This window comes from Teleopsis dalmanni, chromosome X (genome assembly GCF_002237135.1).
Source record: "Teleopsis dalmanni isolate 2A chromosome X, ASM223713v2, whole genome shotgun sequence".
Lineage (NCBI taxonomy): Eukaryota > Metazoa > Arthropoda > Insecta > Diptera > Diopsidae > Teleopsis > Teleopsis dalmanni.
The window spans coordinates 52,667,320-52,685,278 of NC_051848.1; the positions used below are offsets into that span (position 1 = coordinate 52,667,320).

General features: G+C 31.7%; 1 protein-coding gene across 1 annotated transcript in view; it reads left to right on the top strand.

Moving 5' to 3' along the window:
- The first annotated feature begins 2,620 nt into the window (after positions 1-2,620).
- Positions 2,621-17,959, top strand: part of LOC119688415 (voltage-dependent calcium channel subunit alpha-2/delta-3) — an 88,351-nt gene continuing 73,012 nt past the window's right edge. The window contains exons 1-2 of the mRNA XM_038103096.1: positions 2,621-2,649; positions 5,128-5,209. Coding sequence (XP_037959024.1) covers positions 2,621-2,649; positions 5,128-5,209 — 111 coding nt within the window. The remainder of the gene's footprint in view (positions 2,650-5,127; positions 5,210-17,959) is intronic.

A 17,959-nucleotide genomic window follows, 5' to 3' on the forward strand; every position in this document is an offset into this window, starting at 1 on the left:
ACAAGTATATCTAGTAAAGAGAAGGTAAGGTATTATTAATGACATACCTAAAAGTCGGGATAGCACTGATTTGAATTCTGTGATGGAATCAATAGATTAAATATTGCTCCTTTTTAAGATAAAAGACAAAGAATTTATTAAGAAAGAAATATCTCATAATGTGTAGCAAGGTACAAGGTAGTGGTTTAAAGTGATAACATCGCCTCCAGGCGTGTATCATGCCATGAGATGATGAAACTCCTAGCCAGGCGTAATAACTTATCATTAACGCGAGTTACTTTAAAAGAGTAACAAATGAAAGAATTTAGAATAATGTACGAGGTCAGCACATGTAAATAATTCAATCAATTCCATGTGATGAGAGCTAATTCCATAGTGTCTAATTGCCATTACACTAAAATTCTTAAATAGAATAATTGTGCTAAGTGAATTTCTGAAATCAATATTTTTGAATGTGGCATTCCAAATTGCATATTTGATATGTGGGACAAAGCTTTGTTTGTGAGTAAAGACCACTTTAAAATATTCTAGTAGTGCAAAAAGCACTGGGAATTGCCTTTAAATTTAGTGTTTTTAGTATAAAGATAATTTATAATACACTTGCGTAGCTTTATCAAGCTATATTCTAGCACTTATTTTTATAACATTTTTTTTTTATTTTTATTTGATACGTATATGTATATAAGTAAGTTTTCACATAATTTTATGGTGATATAATTGGATATGATATTAATATATAAATTAAAGCACCATGGCGTATTTAACTGATAAGCTACATTAGCTACAGAAAAGCTAGTTAAATTATATTTATATTATTTTTATAAAACTTTTAGACCTAACTGTAAATTTTCTTGTGCGTCTATTCGTTTATGTTACGTCTACTGACGTTTATGCTAAGCAAGTTTTGGTGGTGTTACCTAGCACTTTTTGTACTATTTTGTAGACTTTTTTGTGTGCTTTTTTTGTACTTTGTATTGTTATTGTAAAATATTGTGAATAGCTTAGTACAAGAATGTGTCATGAAGTAACAGTCATATGCTTTAAAGAACATATCGGAATTGAACAAAACGAAAAGGTAGATGAACTTGCAAAGCCATGAATTCTGCGGCCCAGAGCCTACAATACCATTGGACTACAATATGACTGCAGCCTATATCAATAAATGAATAACTTCACTTCATCTTAGAGAGATGAGCATTTGTAGACAAACTAAACTAATGTTGTTGAAATCATTGGCTAGGAAAGCGATAAAAGTACTTAGCTATTCCCGGAGCATTCTAAGTTGGCTGACCTCATTGTTTACTGTACATTGAAACTTTAAGTATCACCTCAAAAAAATAACTCTTGTTGAGAAAGACACTCACAGACTATGTGTAGAAGAAAAGGAGACACCGATGCAAATATTGTGCCAATGTCTAACACTAGAATGCAGAAGAATGACTGTCTTCGGACACCATTGGGTTGATGTTGACTTGGCAGCCAACCTCAAGCTTAATGAACTGCTTGCAATAACAAGAGATTTAGTTACACGAACGGAAGCCACTTTAGCTTTAACTCAGTACCGACAGCCGAGAATCGAATTACGAAAAAGGACTCTAGTTGTTTTATGGTTTATATCGGGTAATCTTTCAATTCAGTGTGGCCACTTGTTGGACAATGCACTGTCCCATATACTTTTGATATTAATTTATTCACTCTTTATACTTTTGCTTGTTTTTGATATTCTTTTTGCGAAAATAGTGATTTGTTAGTTTTTGCTACTCATTCTGTCTAGTTTCAGTGCTGTCAGCTTGCACTTTTGTCAATTTTTGGTGCTGTTTTGAATACTTTTTGGTGCAGTTAGCTAGCACTATTGTTTTTTGTTGGTGCAAATTGTTCTTGTATGTCTTTTGTGGTTCTATAAGGTAGTACTTCATTTGCATAAAATTTTCTTTGAACTATTAAACAATTTAATTTCCCTCTTTGGGTAAATAATTGTAACTTGTAAGCCATCACAGTGCATATATTTACCTGAGAACTAAAGGCAAAAAAAAAAATATTTTTAAAAGGCACATTAAGCTTAAAATGCTTCTTTTGTAAGCTTATTAATATAATGTGTGTAAAGTCGCCTACGTGAAATTCAATTACTGAAAGCGACTGAAATACTGTGGCTCTTTGGGGAAAGGAAACGCAAAAACTTTTTTAATGCATCAACTTCCTTTGTAAATCAATGTTTACCACCGCCGTATTTATTTGCAATCGAAATTATGTATACAACATTTTTTTTGATTTTTTTTTTGCTAGTGGAAAAAAGAAGAAAGTATGTAAAACTTTTTTCAACACTTTTTTTATTCGCAAACTATAGTATAAGAGAAACAGTGCCAGGACGACAGCAGGCCACTGTGACACTGCAGTACGTCACTCAACGCCTTTGTTGTGCAATGTACGTGAAGCAGAAAACAGAACACTGAACACATAACACAGGACACGGAACACAGGACACATAACACAGGACACATAACACAGGACACAGGACACAGGACAATGCGATGCGTGGAAACTCAGGAAGAAAAAAGTTGAAATAAAGCATAAAAATCTATTCGGTGTAGACGTACACACTGACACTGGCACCAACATCAAAATGGCGGCAAAAATGGCAGTTACGTTAAGGTTCAGTTGTCCTTATTTGGTGGCTTCATCTGTGAATAAATAAAATGCCTAGGGAAACACAAAAATTATTAAATAAATATGTCAGCACTTCTTTTGTTTGTGTGAATGTGCGAGCATATGAAATGTTAGAAATTCGTTTTATCTCTTATGAAGAAAGAAAATCTTTTAAGGAGTTGGATAAAAGTTCCATGTGCTAGCAGTCATAGTTAGTTGCTTTCAATAATTTCAGAAATTATTGCGAAAATTAATTATAATCGAACACAAGAAAGTCCTAGGATTCAATAAAAGTTAGGGAATGTTATGAATTTGAATTAATACTAATTCTGCTAACTAATTAATTCGATTATCTTAAGTACTTCAGCTACTTTTTGGCTTACAAATTAATAAAATAATGAAATTAACTAATCTCTTAGTAACGTAAATTAGTTAATTTTCTTTTTAAATAAAAGATTTATTGTTTTTTAAATTTTTATAAAATATTTGAAAATTTTGAGGGTTTTCGAATAGCAAAGAAAGAAAGGAAGGACAAACACAAAAATTTATTTAATTTTATTGAAATTTGGCTGACCATACAACGCTGTTTCGAATATTGCCCAGTACTCATCATCAGTGGTCTTAGAAAATATTCGAATTTTTAATTAGTTTATAGTTCGTATACAATTTGTTTGGACTGCAAGTGCCAGGCTTAGAACTTGTGCCAGGCTTAGAACTTGTGCCTGTCAAATTAGAAGGCACAAGTCGTGTTTATCCACAAGTACCCAAGGCTGCACAAACTTTCAATGCTCTAGTTCCAGGTTTTTTGGAACTTTTTTTTGGTTTTATTTTAAAATTTCAGTAAATGAAAGAATATTATTATCTTCATTATTAAAAGATTTCTGTTAATTTTTAACTAAAAAACTTTGAAGTTGGTTTTCTACTTTTATTTAATGTACTAATTAACTATAGAAAGGTTTCGAACAGTAGTAAGTTGCAACAACAAAAATTATTTTTGCATTATTTTAATTAATTGAATTCTTGGCCATATGATTGTGTCGAATATTGTCAAATTTATTATTCATCAGTGATCTTGAAATTATTTCTTAATAAAAACTTTCACAGCAAATTAATAAAATTCCAAAAAAATGTGCGCACATAATTTAACATAATAGTTAAGTACGAATTTTGGTCAGTTGGTTAAGGAGCGCTGACTCTAAGCTTCAAATTTGGCAGGGCACAAGTTCGATTTCTGGCACTTGTAGTCTCAGAATATTATTTACGAATAATTAAATACAAGAATTATTTTCAAGACCACTGATGATGAGTATTTGGCAATTTTCGAAACAGCTGTATAGTCAGCCAAAAATTCAATTAATTAAAAAAATTAAATTTTGTTGTTGCATTTCACTACTGTTAGAAACTTCTCTATTAAATAAAATGTAGTAATTTCTATTAAGTAAAATAGTCACTGTCATTATAAGTGATGTTAAAACCAAATTATTTTCTACATCAGGGCTGTCTAGACCAGATAAGATCGTGAGCCCGTACAAATCATTGAATAAATTGGAGTTCCGCAGAAATCCATGTATACGTTCATAAATTTTCACTTATTCCCTTATATTCTGCAAAAAAATATTTAGTCCCAAATGACAGTGTGGTTTAAATTAATGTCAGATGAAGTGTCTAATTATTGTTTTTCAAATAACTGCCGCTTTAAACACTAATTTCATTTCAGCATCAACAGTCTACCTCTACACTTTCTTCATCTGACAATAGATTCTTTATAATCTTATGATCATAGATCTTCAATATTTTACTGTTAAACAAAAGTAGAGGAACAGTATTGTATCTAAATAAATAAGTATGATTGATCGATATCTATATTTCACAGAAATTGCAAGAGCTGGCATCTTAAGTCACATCAATTAAGATCTGGTGCCCGACAAAATATCCATTGGATACTAGTAGAGATCTACTGCTATGGTTGGATTTATGAACCCAGTCTTTATCAATAATTAATTTTATTTATAAAAAGCATAAGATACTTTTATCTTCAATACTTTTATTTTTAATTTGATTTTGTATCTGAATTGGGAACTGGTTAATCTGATTCGAAACCAAATATTTATTTCGCGGGTGACTTATAGTTTAAATAAACACTTTTTTAAAATTATCGTTTAGATTTTTTTTTTTAATGAGAAGTCAACTCCAATATGCTATTGAATCGAAATAATAGTATATACATTCAGTTTAACATGAACAGTTTCATTTCCTGATAGAGTTTTCATCCTTTGTGATGACAGTGAATATTCTTTCAACACTAACTGTTACATAGAGATAATCGCTCCCCTACTTAATATTGTAGTGTACAATTGAATTTTATAATATTAAATATATGAGAGACTAAAAAATATTTTTCATTAATCTTTGTTATTTTATTTTAATAAAATATATTAAATATTAAAATATATATTAACATTAATTATTGTCATTCTATTACAGAGTACGAAACTGGGCGCTAAAGTTCGGTGTTGATCTATGGGAGTTTGGAAGACAATTTACAAAAATGAATGAAATTAAAAGCGTAAGTACACGTAGCGGTATTAAATCTTTTTAAAATATCTCTTAAAACTCATATTGATTTTTAATTTATTATTTCTGAATCCATAGGTGCCTATACGAACTTCTTTAAAACGTGGTAACGCTTCCCGTATACACCTAATTTAGCATCACATATGACTAATACTTTTTAGAGACAAAAAAAATAATTCTTTTGAAAAACAAATGCTTCATAGCCGCATTGACCATCTAAAAGGTCTCAAATATTTCACTATAGTATGCATTAAAAAGCCCAAATTAGTGCTTTGTTTTACTAAAAGATCTACAATATATATAATTTTTATAACAAAATAATGTTTCGATCACAGATGTAAAATGGGTCTTTGCGCCTGGTTCTTTCACCGAAGATGCAAACGTCCTCTACCGCGTTTTTTACCTGCGGATACCGAATCAAATACCTTTCTAGCCGGAGCACTTTCTTCCATTTGCACGACATGACCAAGCCAGCGAAACTGCTGAATTTTGATGCGCTTTACTATGTCAATGTTGCGGTATAGCTCATACTACTCATCGTATCATCTAATTCGTTACGCGTCGATAACATGTAAGGGACCATAGATCTTCCAAAGAATTTTTCTCTCGAATGCCCTTAACGTATTCTCATCACTGTTGGTGACTGTTTAAGCTTCTACACCATAGGGCAGGACAAGCATGATAACAGACTGGTAGAACGTGGTTTTTGTTTGTCAAGAGAAGACTCTATTTCTCAATTGCCTACTTAGTCTGAAGTAATATCTGTTGGCATGAGTGATTTTTTATTGAAACTTTAGTCTGTCGTAAGATTTAGTAATTACGCTGGTTCTCAAATAAATAAAGTCTTTTACAACTTCGAACTTATTATTGTCAATAGTGACGTGGGTCTCGAGACGTGCAGGAGATTTGTTTGTTGATAGACAGTACTTTGTTTTGTCCTCATTTACCACAAGACCCATTTGTTTAACTGCAGATCAATAACATCAACATTTCACTTTTCTAAAATATTATACCAGTGCGGTTTAAATCTGCTGCTCGAATTATCGTTTCCAACATTAGGTTAAAGTAATCACACGATAAGAAGTCACTCTGTTTGAAACCTTCTGTGATATCAAACGACTCGGAATGGTTCCTTCCGATTCTAATGGAACTGATGGTTTTGCTCAACGTAATTATCCTCTCGTCCAGCCAGTATATGGTAGGTGCTGGGTAAATTAATATACAATTAGCTGTAATGAGTCGAAATATGGACGTAATGTTGCCAGCAGTTTACAAACTTTAATAGTTAAAATTTGGTTGCAAATCAATTAGGCCACCACTGTTAAAACTATTTACCGCATTTTATTTAATAAAAGATAGAAGTGTTAAGAAAACTATTTATATTAATTAAAATCGATCATTTATAAGATTTTAAAACTGCAATGATATTTTTTTTATTTTTTAATCTAAAATTTTCAAATACAAACAGTGAATGTCACAGGTCATTCCGTTTATATTGCAAAAAGGAAAAAAAAAAATATTAAACCTTTTAATGTTAATTTACGCTTTACGCTGTTAAATAATTAAAATTTAATTATACATGTTTACGTTGCATTACATTACATTACGTTACGTTCCGTTACGTTACATTACGCCATTCACTTTAATTTAAAAAGTATTTAATTGATATTTAATTAAATCAGCAAAAAATGAAATAAACTCAATAAAGTGTTTGCGTTAGCCTTTTTTGTTGTTGTTATGAGTGCGACTGCTACAACTGAGGTTGTTTTTGTTTTTGTTGCTGTTGTTGTTGTTGTTAATTTTCATATCGATAAACTGATTATGTCGCTGATGTTTTATTGTTAACATTACCAAATACAAACACTTATTGTACGTGAAGAGTGGCTTACACACACACATGCACATACGTATGCATAGTAACGTTCATACATAAATTAAATAAATAAGCTGTGGTAAACGTATACTCATGCAAGTACACATATGCATGCATGCTTGTACATATGATATGAACGAACACATTTTTTATTTACGTGTACAAACAAACGTAATACAATTATGTTGCATACACGCGTACGCTCACAATTCATACGTGAATGCTGTGTAATGTCGTTGTTGATGGCATTAATGATGGCGTAGTCCTGTTAAAGCGGAAATGTGCAACTAGATATGGTGGAGATGTTGACTGTGGTGGAGTTTGTGTTTGCCTTAACTTACCTTTGTATGTGTATTTTCGCAATCTGATATAAATGCTGATATATGTCTATGTGTAAAGGTTGGTAGGTTGGTAGGTTGGTTGGTTGGTTGGTTGGTTGGTATGTGCATAAATTTAAAATGTTGTTGATATATTCTCTTCTGAATATTGTTTATTTACACTCGTAACAACAACAAAAATATTAACAACTTAACATGCCAAACATACCAAAAAAGCAGCTTAATAATTTTAACAAAAAAAATATTGTTAGTAATATACGAGTACAGCTTAAGGTGGGTGCATGGCATGAGGTGCCATGAACAAAGGTGAGGTGAGGTGAGGGTTAATATATCACATGACTAAGAATTGCGTTTTTCGTTTCACAAGTGTTGTTGTTATTATTGTTTTTTGTTGTTTTTGTTGTTGTCAAATATTAAACACTTGAACGTATATATCATTTTTTACTTTTTATGTTTATTAATGTTTTAAAAAGCTTATCAATTTTTGCACACAATTTGTGAATTTTAACATATCTGTCTGTGTATGTAATTGTGATTAGCGTAGACACTGTTATTTTCCTTTATATACACACACATGTATACATATATACAATTTTTTTTTCAAAATGTCACACTTAGTAAACAATTTGGGATAAGAAATTGGAATTAAAATCTAAATTGTTTCAATGGAAACGAGAGTAGAGGGTTAAGGTTTTAACGTAATTAAGAAAAAAATAAGAAAATAAATTACTCATAGTTTGGGTCCTACAGAAGCTTAGACATTTTACTTACTTTTTTTGCAGTGTACACATTATGTCAATTTATTTTTTATTTATTTTTCATTATTATTACTTTTTTTTTTTGAGTGTAGGCATTATTTTAAAATATAGTTTTTTTAACATTATTACACCGCGAAAAAAAAATGGTATCGGTGTTTACATATGGATTCCAAACTTGGATTTTTTTATAAAATATACTGCCTTGTCCTAGTCCCTTTCCGGGGAGAAAATTTAAAATGTATAATTGCTAGTCTTATACGTGAGAAAGATGATTCCAGAGTTGAAGAAAGATCTGAACTAAAATTCTGAGAACAGCACAATTCTATTGATATACGCTGGTAAAAAACGAAATAGAAGACGATTCTTCGGTGGAAGGATCAAGTGACCAACGAAATGAAGGCACACGATATTTCTAATTGGCAAGTAACTGATCTGGTTGGCTGACAGTGGCTACTACTCTTACTGACAACTTAATAAGTAAGTAAGATTGCCAAGAGTAATTATTGATGATATATTTATCCATTCATTCCGTTTGCAAACTGATGTCAACAAATTAGTCACCTTGAAACACATAGTAGTAGCAGCGCAGCTCTTATCTAAAACACTATCGTCTATTGTATAAAATCCGTCAAGCACAATCAGTTTTTCAGGTTTTTTCCGCACATAGAGGTATATAGATCGCATAACGCTGTTTTTTAAAATACTAATATTAAATTAGTATTTTTTAAAACAATATGTAACCTAACCTAATTTAAATAATTGCGCCAATTTGCTATTTTTGGAAGTTTGAACAATTTAAAGGGCGATGAAGCGATCCTGTCATTTAAATATATCCCTAAATTTATAAAAGTGATTATAATAATTTCACTTTGACAAAAAGCAAATCTCAAACCCTCCTTATTTTTATCGATTATGCAAATATGGAGTTCACAAGTGATAATAATTTGAGACAACTTGTCATCTATTAATGCTCTTAAAACGTGTCACTAAATTTGCAGGAGCAGAATCATGTTACTATGTTACACGTTAGTATTTGCAGCGTCTCCAGAATCATTCTGCCTCATATATAGGACGAACACGTTTCTCATACAACACTATTTTCTTCAAAGCAGCCAATTAATCAGAGTGCTTTTTGCTTTGATTTCATACGTAAGCATTAGTTGGACCATGGAACTGTACTTAGTACATGGAAGACAAGAGAAAAGTTTTTGGATTTGGGGAATTTCAAATAAGACTTTTTGAGCTTCAGCAGCCACTCGTGTGTTTGTTTATTTATATTATTATGAGCAAATTATCTAAGATAAATAAATGATTTGAACTCGTGATGTACTTAAAGTAAACAAAGTCAATATACACTTTGTCTTGCCTTCATTAATAAATAGCTTTATTCCTTGTTTACACTTGATTGTTATATAACTTACTTGATTAGTTATATAACTAATCTTCCGATGACATCGATATCTATATAACTGCCAATATTTGGTTTGATTCGATCGGACAAGTCTGTCTTGTCAAAGTACCAGAGTCACAAATTACTTCTTAGAAGAAAAGGAAAATTAATCCCTTATAGAAGTCCTTAAAAGCTGTTTATTGATTTGGATAACAATCTTTAACTTCTGATGACTTTAGTGTCTGTGTATAAAATCAATATTTGTTTGTATTTATTTAGTCAGAAGTTCAACCTATTGTAAGTGTAATGCTTCCTTTCATTTTCAATTTTATTCATGATAAGTTCAGACATTTCTCTTATAGACTTTGGTTCTTAATGCAATCCTTGTTTTTATTTTTTCTTTTTTTTTGGTGAATTGTTAGTTTTTTTTTCCAAACTTCATAAAATATGGAAAGTACATTCACCTTTTCGTTGCCTTTGACTGTAATAGGTGCTAGAATTAACAGTAGATTGTTTTTGCCTAATATATTCAGCTTTTTTAAACATTCCATTACTCGTTCTGATTACTTCATGAGATTTGAGTACTTTGGCTCCCAGGCTAGTTTGTCATAATGGCTATTTTTTGATAGATATAAGCATTAATTTCGATTTCGCCGATCTTACCTCTAGCACAATGATCTCTGGCACAGCTCTCTCATCAGTGAATGCGATATCATTGTATCAGCATATCATGTGTCTCTTTGAGACTATTGAGTATATAACAATTTATTTGTTTTCTAAAAAATGTAAAATTTAATTTTGCGTGGTTTTTCGTGTATTTAAGCTACTGTGCACCGATGAATTAAAAATTATAATTAGTCTGTAATAATTTCACTCGTTTGTTGTGATATGCTGTATTTTAACCACTTGTAATATGAAAAATATAATGTGTAAATACAAACAAACTCTTGTAAAGTTTACATATCATATCTGGATATACATATATGCTATTCATAAATCAAGCTTTTGATTATTACAGTCTTTACATAAATTTTAATTAGCTGTGTGCCTGATATATTTGTTTTATTACAAATTTAAGGATGTATGAATGTGAAGTGAATTTGTGTTTGTTTTTTACACGCACATTTGTACTATATACTAATATTTATTTATATGTAAATGCTTTCCAGGAATATATTTTTCATACACCGATGTATTTATATATAGATATAAGTGCAAAACTTTGTTCTAAAGTAACACAAAAGGTTTTTCTCTGGAGTGAATCTCTCAAAAAGCGGTATGCATGCGTATGTAATAATGACTTAAATCAGAAGTGGAAATTTAAAGTTCTATAAGATACTTAAGGTTCGGGTAGTAAAGAGAAGATAATAAGCGGAATTGAGGATCTAACAATAAAGACAGAAAAAGTCAGACAGAAAAAGGCGAAAATAAGGGTTAAGAAAAAGAATATAACTTGTTTGTTCAATAGGTACAATGCATTCTCACCGGTTTATCCATTTTATGGTCTTAAAAGTAAACGTTTATATAATACTTTTTTTAGCAAGATTTCGAATCTTGGTATTAGACACGAAACACAACGACATTCAATTGTTCTTCACAGACAACAAATAAACCTTAATATTTGAGGTTATATTTTATTAAATGTCATTATATAGCTAGCAATAGTTCGAACATTGCTTGACGGATGTTCGGTTTTGAAGCATCAAGAAGCATTAAGGTCGAAAAAAAATGTGTTTCTAATACTTAAAGAAAATAATTCGAGAGCATTTTTAAAAGAAATTTGATTTTCGAAAAATAAGATGTTATGGTGGCCCATAACTACACCAACGATATGCCACATTAAGGAATAACACATTTAGGAGAACCACTATGATCATTATAACATACTTTGATATATTATTTTAGACAGTCTTGTAGGTATCACATGTATTTTCTTTAATGACATGAGTGTTAAAAGTTCAAGCCAAATTTTTCTCCTATTTTTCATGCTCTTTAATTTTTAAGAAAATATATATCCTGTACAAATGAAAGCTATGTATTGTAACGAATCTTTATCACCGAGGTTTAGCTCGCCGGATCCCAGCTCCAGTCCTACAATTAATTTATTGGGAGAACTGTGATTGCTTGAACTAAACAGCGTTAGTGATGCGATGTGATCACGAGCTCGCTGCTTAACTGACTCTCATTTAAAGAAAAGTAAATTTCTTTCTTGAAGTAAAAGCTTTGGTACAAAGTGAAAACAATGGAGAAGTGTTTGCCATCAGAATAGCGCTTGTAGTTGGTGCAATCACGAAGGAGTTTCCACTAAAAGAGATGGATTTTTAAAGACGAGGCAGTCGTTGGAAAAGCAAATTTGCTTGGTGGAGCCCTGCATGAGAGGAATGTCTGCTATAAACAGATAAACCACACTGCAGAGTGGTCTTGGGAAGAAGCCGAACTGGTAGAATTTGATACAAAAATTTTGTATTACAATATATACCTTATTATATAAAAACTTCGTGACACTATATTCGTAAATGTTAATCTCTAAAAGTCCGCAACCGATTTCAATAAAATTTTGTGAATCTATATGGTTTGTACCCACTTCAACGAAACGATAAAAAGAAAAGAAAAGACAGTTGTAGTTTCGACTAGTGGTGTTGTTGTCACGATGTAATAAAACTTTTTTAATTTTTATAAAGACGATGGTTGGGAACAACTGTCAAATCACTTAACGCATTTAGAAAAAACACAACATTTAAACATCGTTTCATTTTCGGTGCCCAGAGACGAGACCTATATATTCTATAGTGATATTTTCTGTTGAATTCCAAAATCATAATGGTTTTTTTTCTTTTGTTATAGTGCATAAATATACTCAATCGTTATAAAAATTGATTTTACTGCATCTTAGGGTCAATCAGTTAATATTCAAACATTCTTCTAGTATATACATTGTGACCGAAAAGCTTCCGGAAATTTTAAATAAAACGCAAAATTCTTAATCTTCATCAATATTTATTTTATCTCCTTCAAAATATGCTCCATAAAAAGCGATACACAAATGCCAACTTTCTTCCAATCATCAAAACATTTTTTATAGGCGCTTTCCGGTATGGCTTTGAGTTCCCTCTGCGAATTCTGTTTTACGTCTTCTATGGATTCAAAACGCGTTCCTCTGAGTGGTAATTTGAGGTTGGGAAACAGGAAAAAGTCACACGGTGCAAGATCAGGTGAATACGGTGGCTGTTCGATGGTATTTATTGAATGTTTGGCCTTAAAATCGTTGATAATGTTGAACAAATTGAGGTGAATCGGAACAAGCCGGGCGTTGACACGTCGCATACACAAATTGTCCACCAAAATCAAACGAGCCATCTCACGACCGATGCCTAGCTCTCGTGCTATCTCTCTAACACTCACATGAGGATTTTTGAACACGATTTCCTTTGCCTTTTCAATGTTTTCGTCGGTGGTAGAGGTCGAAGGTCGTCCAGAACGCGGCATGTCTTCGACGGTCGTACGACAGTCCTGAAAGGCTTTGTACCACTCATAAACTTGAGTTTTCGATAAAACTGATTCCCCATAAGCCTTTTGTAGCATTCGCAACGATTCTGCACACGAAATTTCGTTCGAAAAACAAAATTTGATGCAAACTCTTTGTTCAATATTTTTTTCCATTGTTTTTTTCGCAACGCACTACTGAGGTGAACTGGTTTCAACAGCTGCCGTAAACGAACTGTCTGACAGATCGCGCTCATTTTTGGCATAGTAATTAAGGACAGTGCTGCCAAACTACATAAACTTAAAATATCGAAAAATATACAGCGCGCGAATTTTAAATGAGAACCTCCGAAAACCTTTCGGTCACAATGTATTAAAATATAAATTGTATATGATGTAGTATAGAGTTTCCAAATGGAGTTACTCTTCACTTACGCAATTTAGTCGGAGGCTAGTTATAGTATTTAAATAAAAACAAACTTCATTCCCACATAAATTTTTGCTACTACATATTTCCCCGTACCTTACATGAGCCGTAAAAGTGTAACAAAGTTTTTTTCTTCAATGAATGAGGGATATTATATATGTGTAAAGAAAAATAATTAAATAAATAGAGTTTAGAGTAAGTAAATAGTTTAAAGTTTATGTTGGATTGAATTCAAGCTTCTACTGTATGTACCTCCCAAATCCACCAGTGTGTCACTGTAAACAAAGTAAAATCACTTTTCAGTAAGACTTTCTTAGAATTTATCTGCTCCACTCTGAAAGAAGCATATATTTTATATTCCTACTCCAAGTCCAACTGCAACTGCAACTCTGATTCTTGGTTGCTGCAGTTTGTTATTTGTTCCTTTAGTGATTGGTTTGCGCCTGCTGGTCTACAGCGAGTTCTTAATCCATAGTCAGTAGTGAAATTTAAATTTAAATAATAAAATAATTTATGTGTTCATGTTGCAATAGACCAAAATACTATGCTAAGGCATGAAGTAGTGTAGTGGAGGCATTCAAGCAAACAGTAATGACAATGGAGCAAGCGTTGGCTTAGCATAGCATAACGTTTGGTATGGTAGTACTGGTTAAATGACAGGGCCAGACGTAAATATTTGCATAGACAAGAACATGGGAAAATGCAACGAAAGGCCACACTATACACATACATATACACACAACAACTACGGTTACGAGTACAAGTACGACGACGACGGCGACGACATTGGCAGTGTCGTGTTTGAAGGCAATGCTAACGGTGTTGGCGTTTATGGCCACTTTGGCCACTCTTTTGGCTTTGGATCTGATTTAAACGCAAGCTATTTACTAACCTACCCCAACGAAAAATTCCAAAATATAACCAATAAGGGTTATCTGCAATTCCTAAGTGACAATGCTATAAAGCAGCAGCATTTGCTGCAATCGCAGCAGCCAACACCACCCATGACGTTAGTATTGGTCGGTACTAGAGCTGAGAGACTACTGTTACAGCTGATGCAGCTATGGCATTGTTGGCATTGTTAGTTACATATCTCCAACTCATTCCGTTATTGTATTTAAATGAATTTGTGTGTGCATGTGTGGGTTTGTTTATATGTATGTTGATATATTTTCCACCAAAATTCACTACAACAACAACAACAACAACAACAACAACAACAACAACAATAACAACAACATTAACAGCAAAAACAATGATAATGTAAATTTTCGGTTACACCCAAAAAATTATAATTGCACACAAAATAATCTGAAAATCAGACAAACAGATAAATACTTTAATTCTGCATTTACTTATTCGAATTCACTTATCCATGCAATCGCCATTCCCATTTCCCATTTCCCATTCCCCATGCCCTGTACTCTTCTTAATGCATTTTCTGGCATCTTCAGTTTGGACAAGCAGCCACCAACAGCAATGCAAACGGCATTCAATTGAGGTGTCCCTGCATGGAACGTTAGTTGGGTTGCTTTTGTTGTGGAAAATTCAATTTAAATTTTGAAAATAAGAAACCAAAAATTCTATTTAAAAAAAAATTTATGAAAATGGAATAAATATATTTCCCTAAAAATCTACACAAACATAATCTATAGAATATCCCGTTGAAACACTTTAAGCTCTAAGTATTTTACATAAAAATGTAGAAGAGTTTAGAAGAAGAATTTTTATTTCATTTTTAAAAGAATTTATTTGTAATATTAGAATTTACGACAATTGTCTTATCTGGTATTCGTATCTATATTGTGTGCCCTATACTTATAACTAAGAACAATATATTCTCTACAAAGGCCATAGCATTTCAAATAAAAAATTCATGTCAATAATAAGTTTGACATCTTCTTCAGAGAGAGGAAGACTAATATATTCTATCTTAGCATGATATTTAAAATGGAGCCTTTTGGAAAATGTATTGAGAATGTCTGGAACTGTAATCAAAACACTAAAGAGGTAGTGGCATCAAACTGTATAAAAGGAGCCAAAGACTGTTAACTACTGGAGACAAAAACTTAAGTAAGTTCTAACTCAATTTGAACTCTAATAAGCAGTTATGTTGGTACATGCCATCAATTTGAGGGATGGCACATTTTCCAGTACTATAAAAATTTTTCGTCATATAAATAATTAATATTAAACTACAAAATAAATGTATGAATCCGCAGCATCCGATCAAAGAATCTGGGGTTTAGTATTAGCTTCTGTGAGTTTTTTTGGTTTTGGGAATAACCATTAAAATTTTTATGTTCTATGGCAGAAATTCTATTTAAAAAAAAGAGATGTTGATTTGTTTAATTTAAATAAAAAAAGAGTTTAAATAAAAAAAAATTGGTTGCAGTGGCAGATCAGTCAATAATATTAGCTGTCATATTTCTCTTAATAAAATCTAAACATTTAAAAACTATACCCATTCTTTCATTTAACCCAAAAACTTATTTCTGCCGAAATTCAAAATTGGGTGGTTGCACTGGAAATGCTTCCTTGATTCTTTTATTCTTAGATTTCCAAAACCTGGATTTTTAATTTTATAATGGAAATAAAAAGAATATGCAGCTTTTCTGCGTTTGTTCCTACACACCAGTTACTAGAGATAACTACAGTAATCCTTACAGAACTAGCATGGTTCCAGCTAATGAGCTCTGAAACCATGGTCTTACGGCATGATGGTTAAGTCAACGTTTAGTGGGTAATGATGATGAAATTTTCAAATCCGAAAACACAATTTTTAATTAAATGTATCCTTGGGATGAGCATAACTGAAATAGTAAAGAAGAGTAAGTAATGTACCAGATAGTTAAAAATCCTTACTGCGAGTATGAACTAATTCATATCTATTTTTCTTAATATCTGTAATTGAATTTCAATAATAATTGGAATCTCAATAACCAATTGGTTAAGACAAATCACACTATATCCATGATATTATTTTGTAGGGGTAATCCAAAATATATATTCATTATCAAATATATATTGCCATCTATTGGCAATCAAATGCAAAATTAAAGTAGATTCTTTATTTTACTTTAGTCAAGGCTTCAGACTTGTCACAGGGTTTCTCACTCGATATTGCAGCATCAAAAAACATCTACGAATATAGATATTACTGTCACGAAGAAGCGGAAGCAGCAGAACACTTTTTGTGTCACTGTGATAGTCTCGCCAGGCTCAGACTTCGGTACTTACTGCCTATCCACTTATAACGGAATTAGACAACATCTCTCCAAAAGGCATAATGGTTTCTCACAATAATCCTCAAAGGATGCAGTGACGTGGTGACATAATTATCATGCCTTTCAAAATCTAATCGAATAAACTAAAGTTATTCTTAAATGATATACTGTCAATAATTTCATATCATATAGGGAAATAGAAACGGAGTTATTGTAACACATCCACAATGTTTTTATATTCTTTTAGAGGTGTTTTATTATGACCCATTATCCAATATTGCTCTTTGGAATCGATTACGAATATCAATAAACTCGCAAATTTTTCATTACATGATTGTGGATTAAGTATTTGTTATTATTTGTCTGTTCATCTGAATCTCCTACATTCTACTTATATTTATTATTATACCGAATCGAACACAAAAGTGATATTTTAGTGTGAAATGACTTTAACTTTATTCGTATGCAGTCATGCTTCAGATACAAGATAACAAAATAGCGAACTGACAGTTTTGTTATAAATTTTCCACTATAAAATCAATGGAAAATACAATGCATAAATTAGAACAATATGCTCTGTGGTATGAGTAAGGACAGTAACAATATATATACGTATATAAATATATAAGTATGAATGTGCTCATATTTGGAATATTACAAGATGCACAATACCATAAAATTTATTTGTTAGTTGATATGTACCACATACATTTGACATGACCCATATAAAGCATACAAGCCATTGTGATGACCATTGTGTATAATCCGATTGTTGTTCTTAACTATTTCAAAATCATTATCGCATTAAATGTCATTACTTAAGACACTATCAGTGCATAAAGTGTATAACAATAAAACAGTAACTACTGTAGTATTGGGAATGAAGTGTATACCGAACAAGTAAAGCAATTATTGCAAACATTTATATTTTCAAAAATGCATTATTATTACTTTTATAATGTCTCATCGTCGATCTGACTACCATTTGCTTCGATCTCTGCAAAACTTTTATAGGGGTAATCCAAGATGTCTAACCAAAGAACTTAAGAGTTGTCCAAATTTTTCACTGATAAGCCTTAGAAATTCTACACTTATGGTATAATGAAGCTACCTGAATAATGGCAAAAGTTCAGTAATAATAATGAACAACATAAACTGTATCAAAATTGATTTTCATTAAAGAAAGTTTTTGTTCAAGAATGTACCAAAAAACCGTGACTAATTTTTAATAAGTGTAGTAAAAACA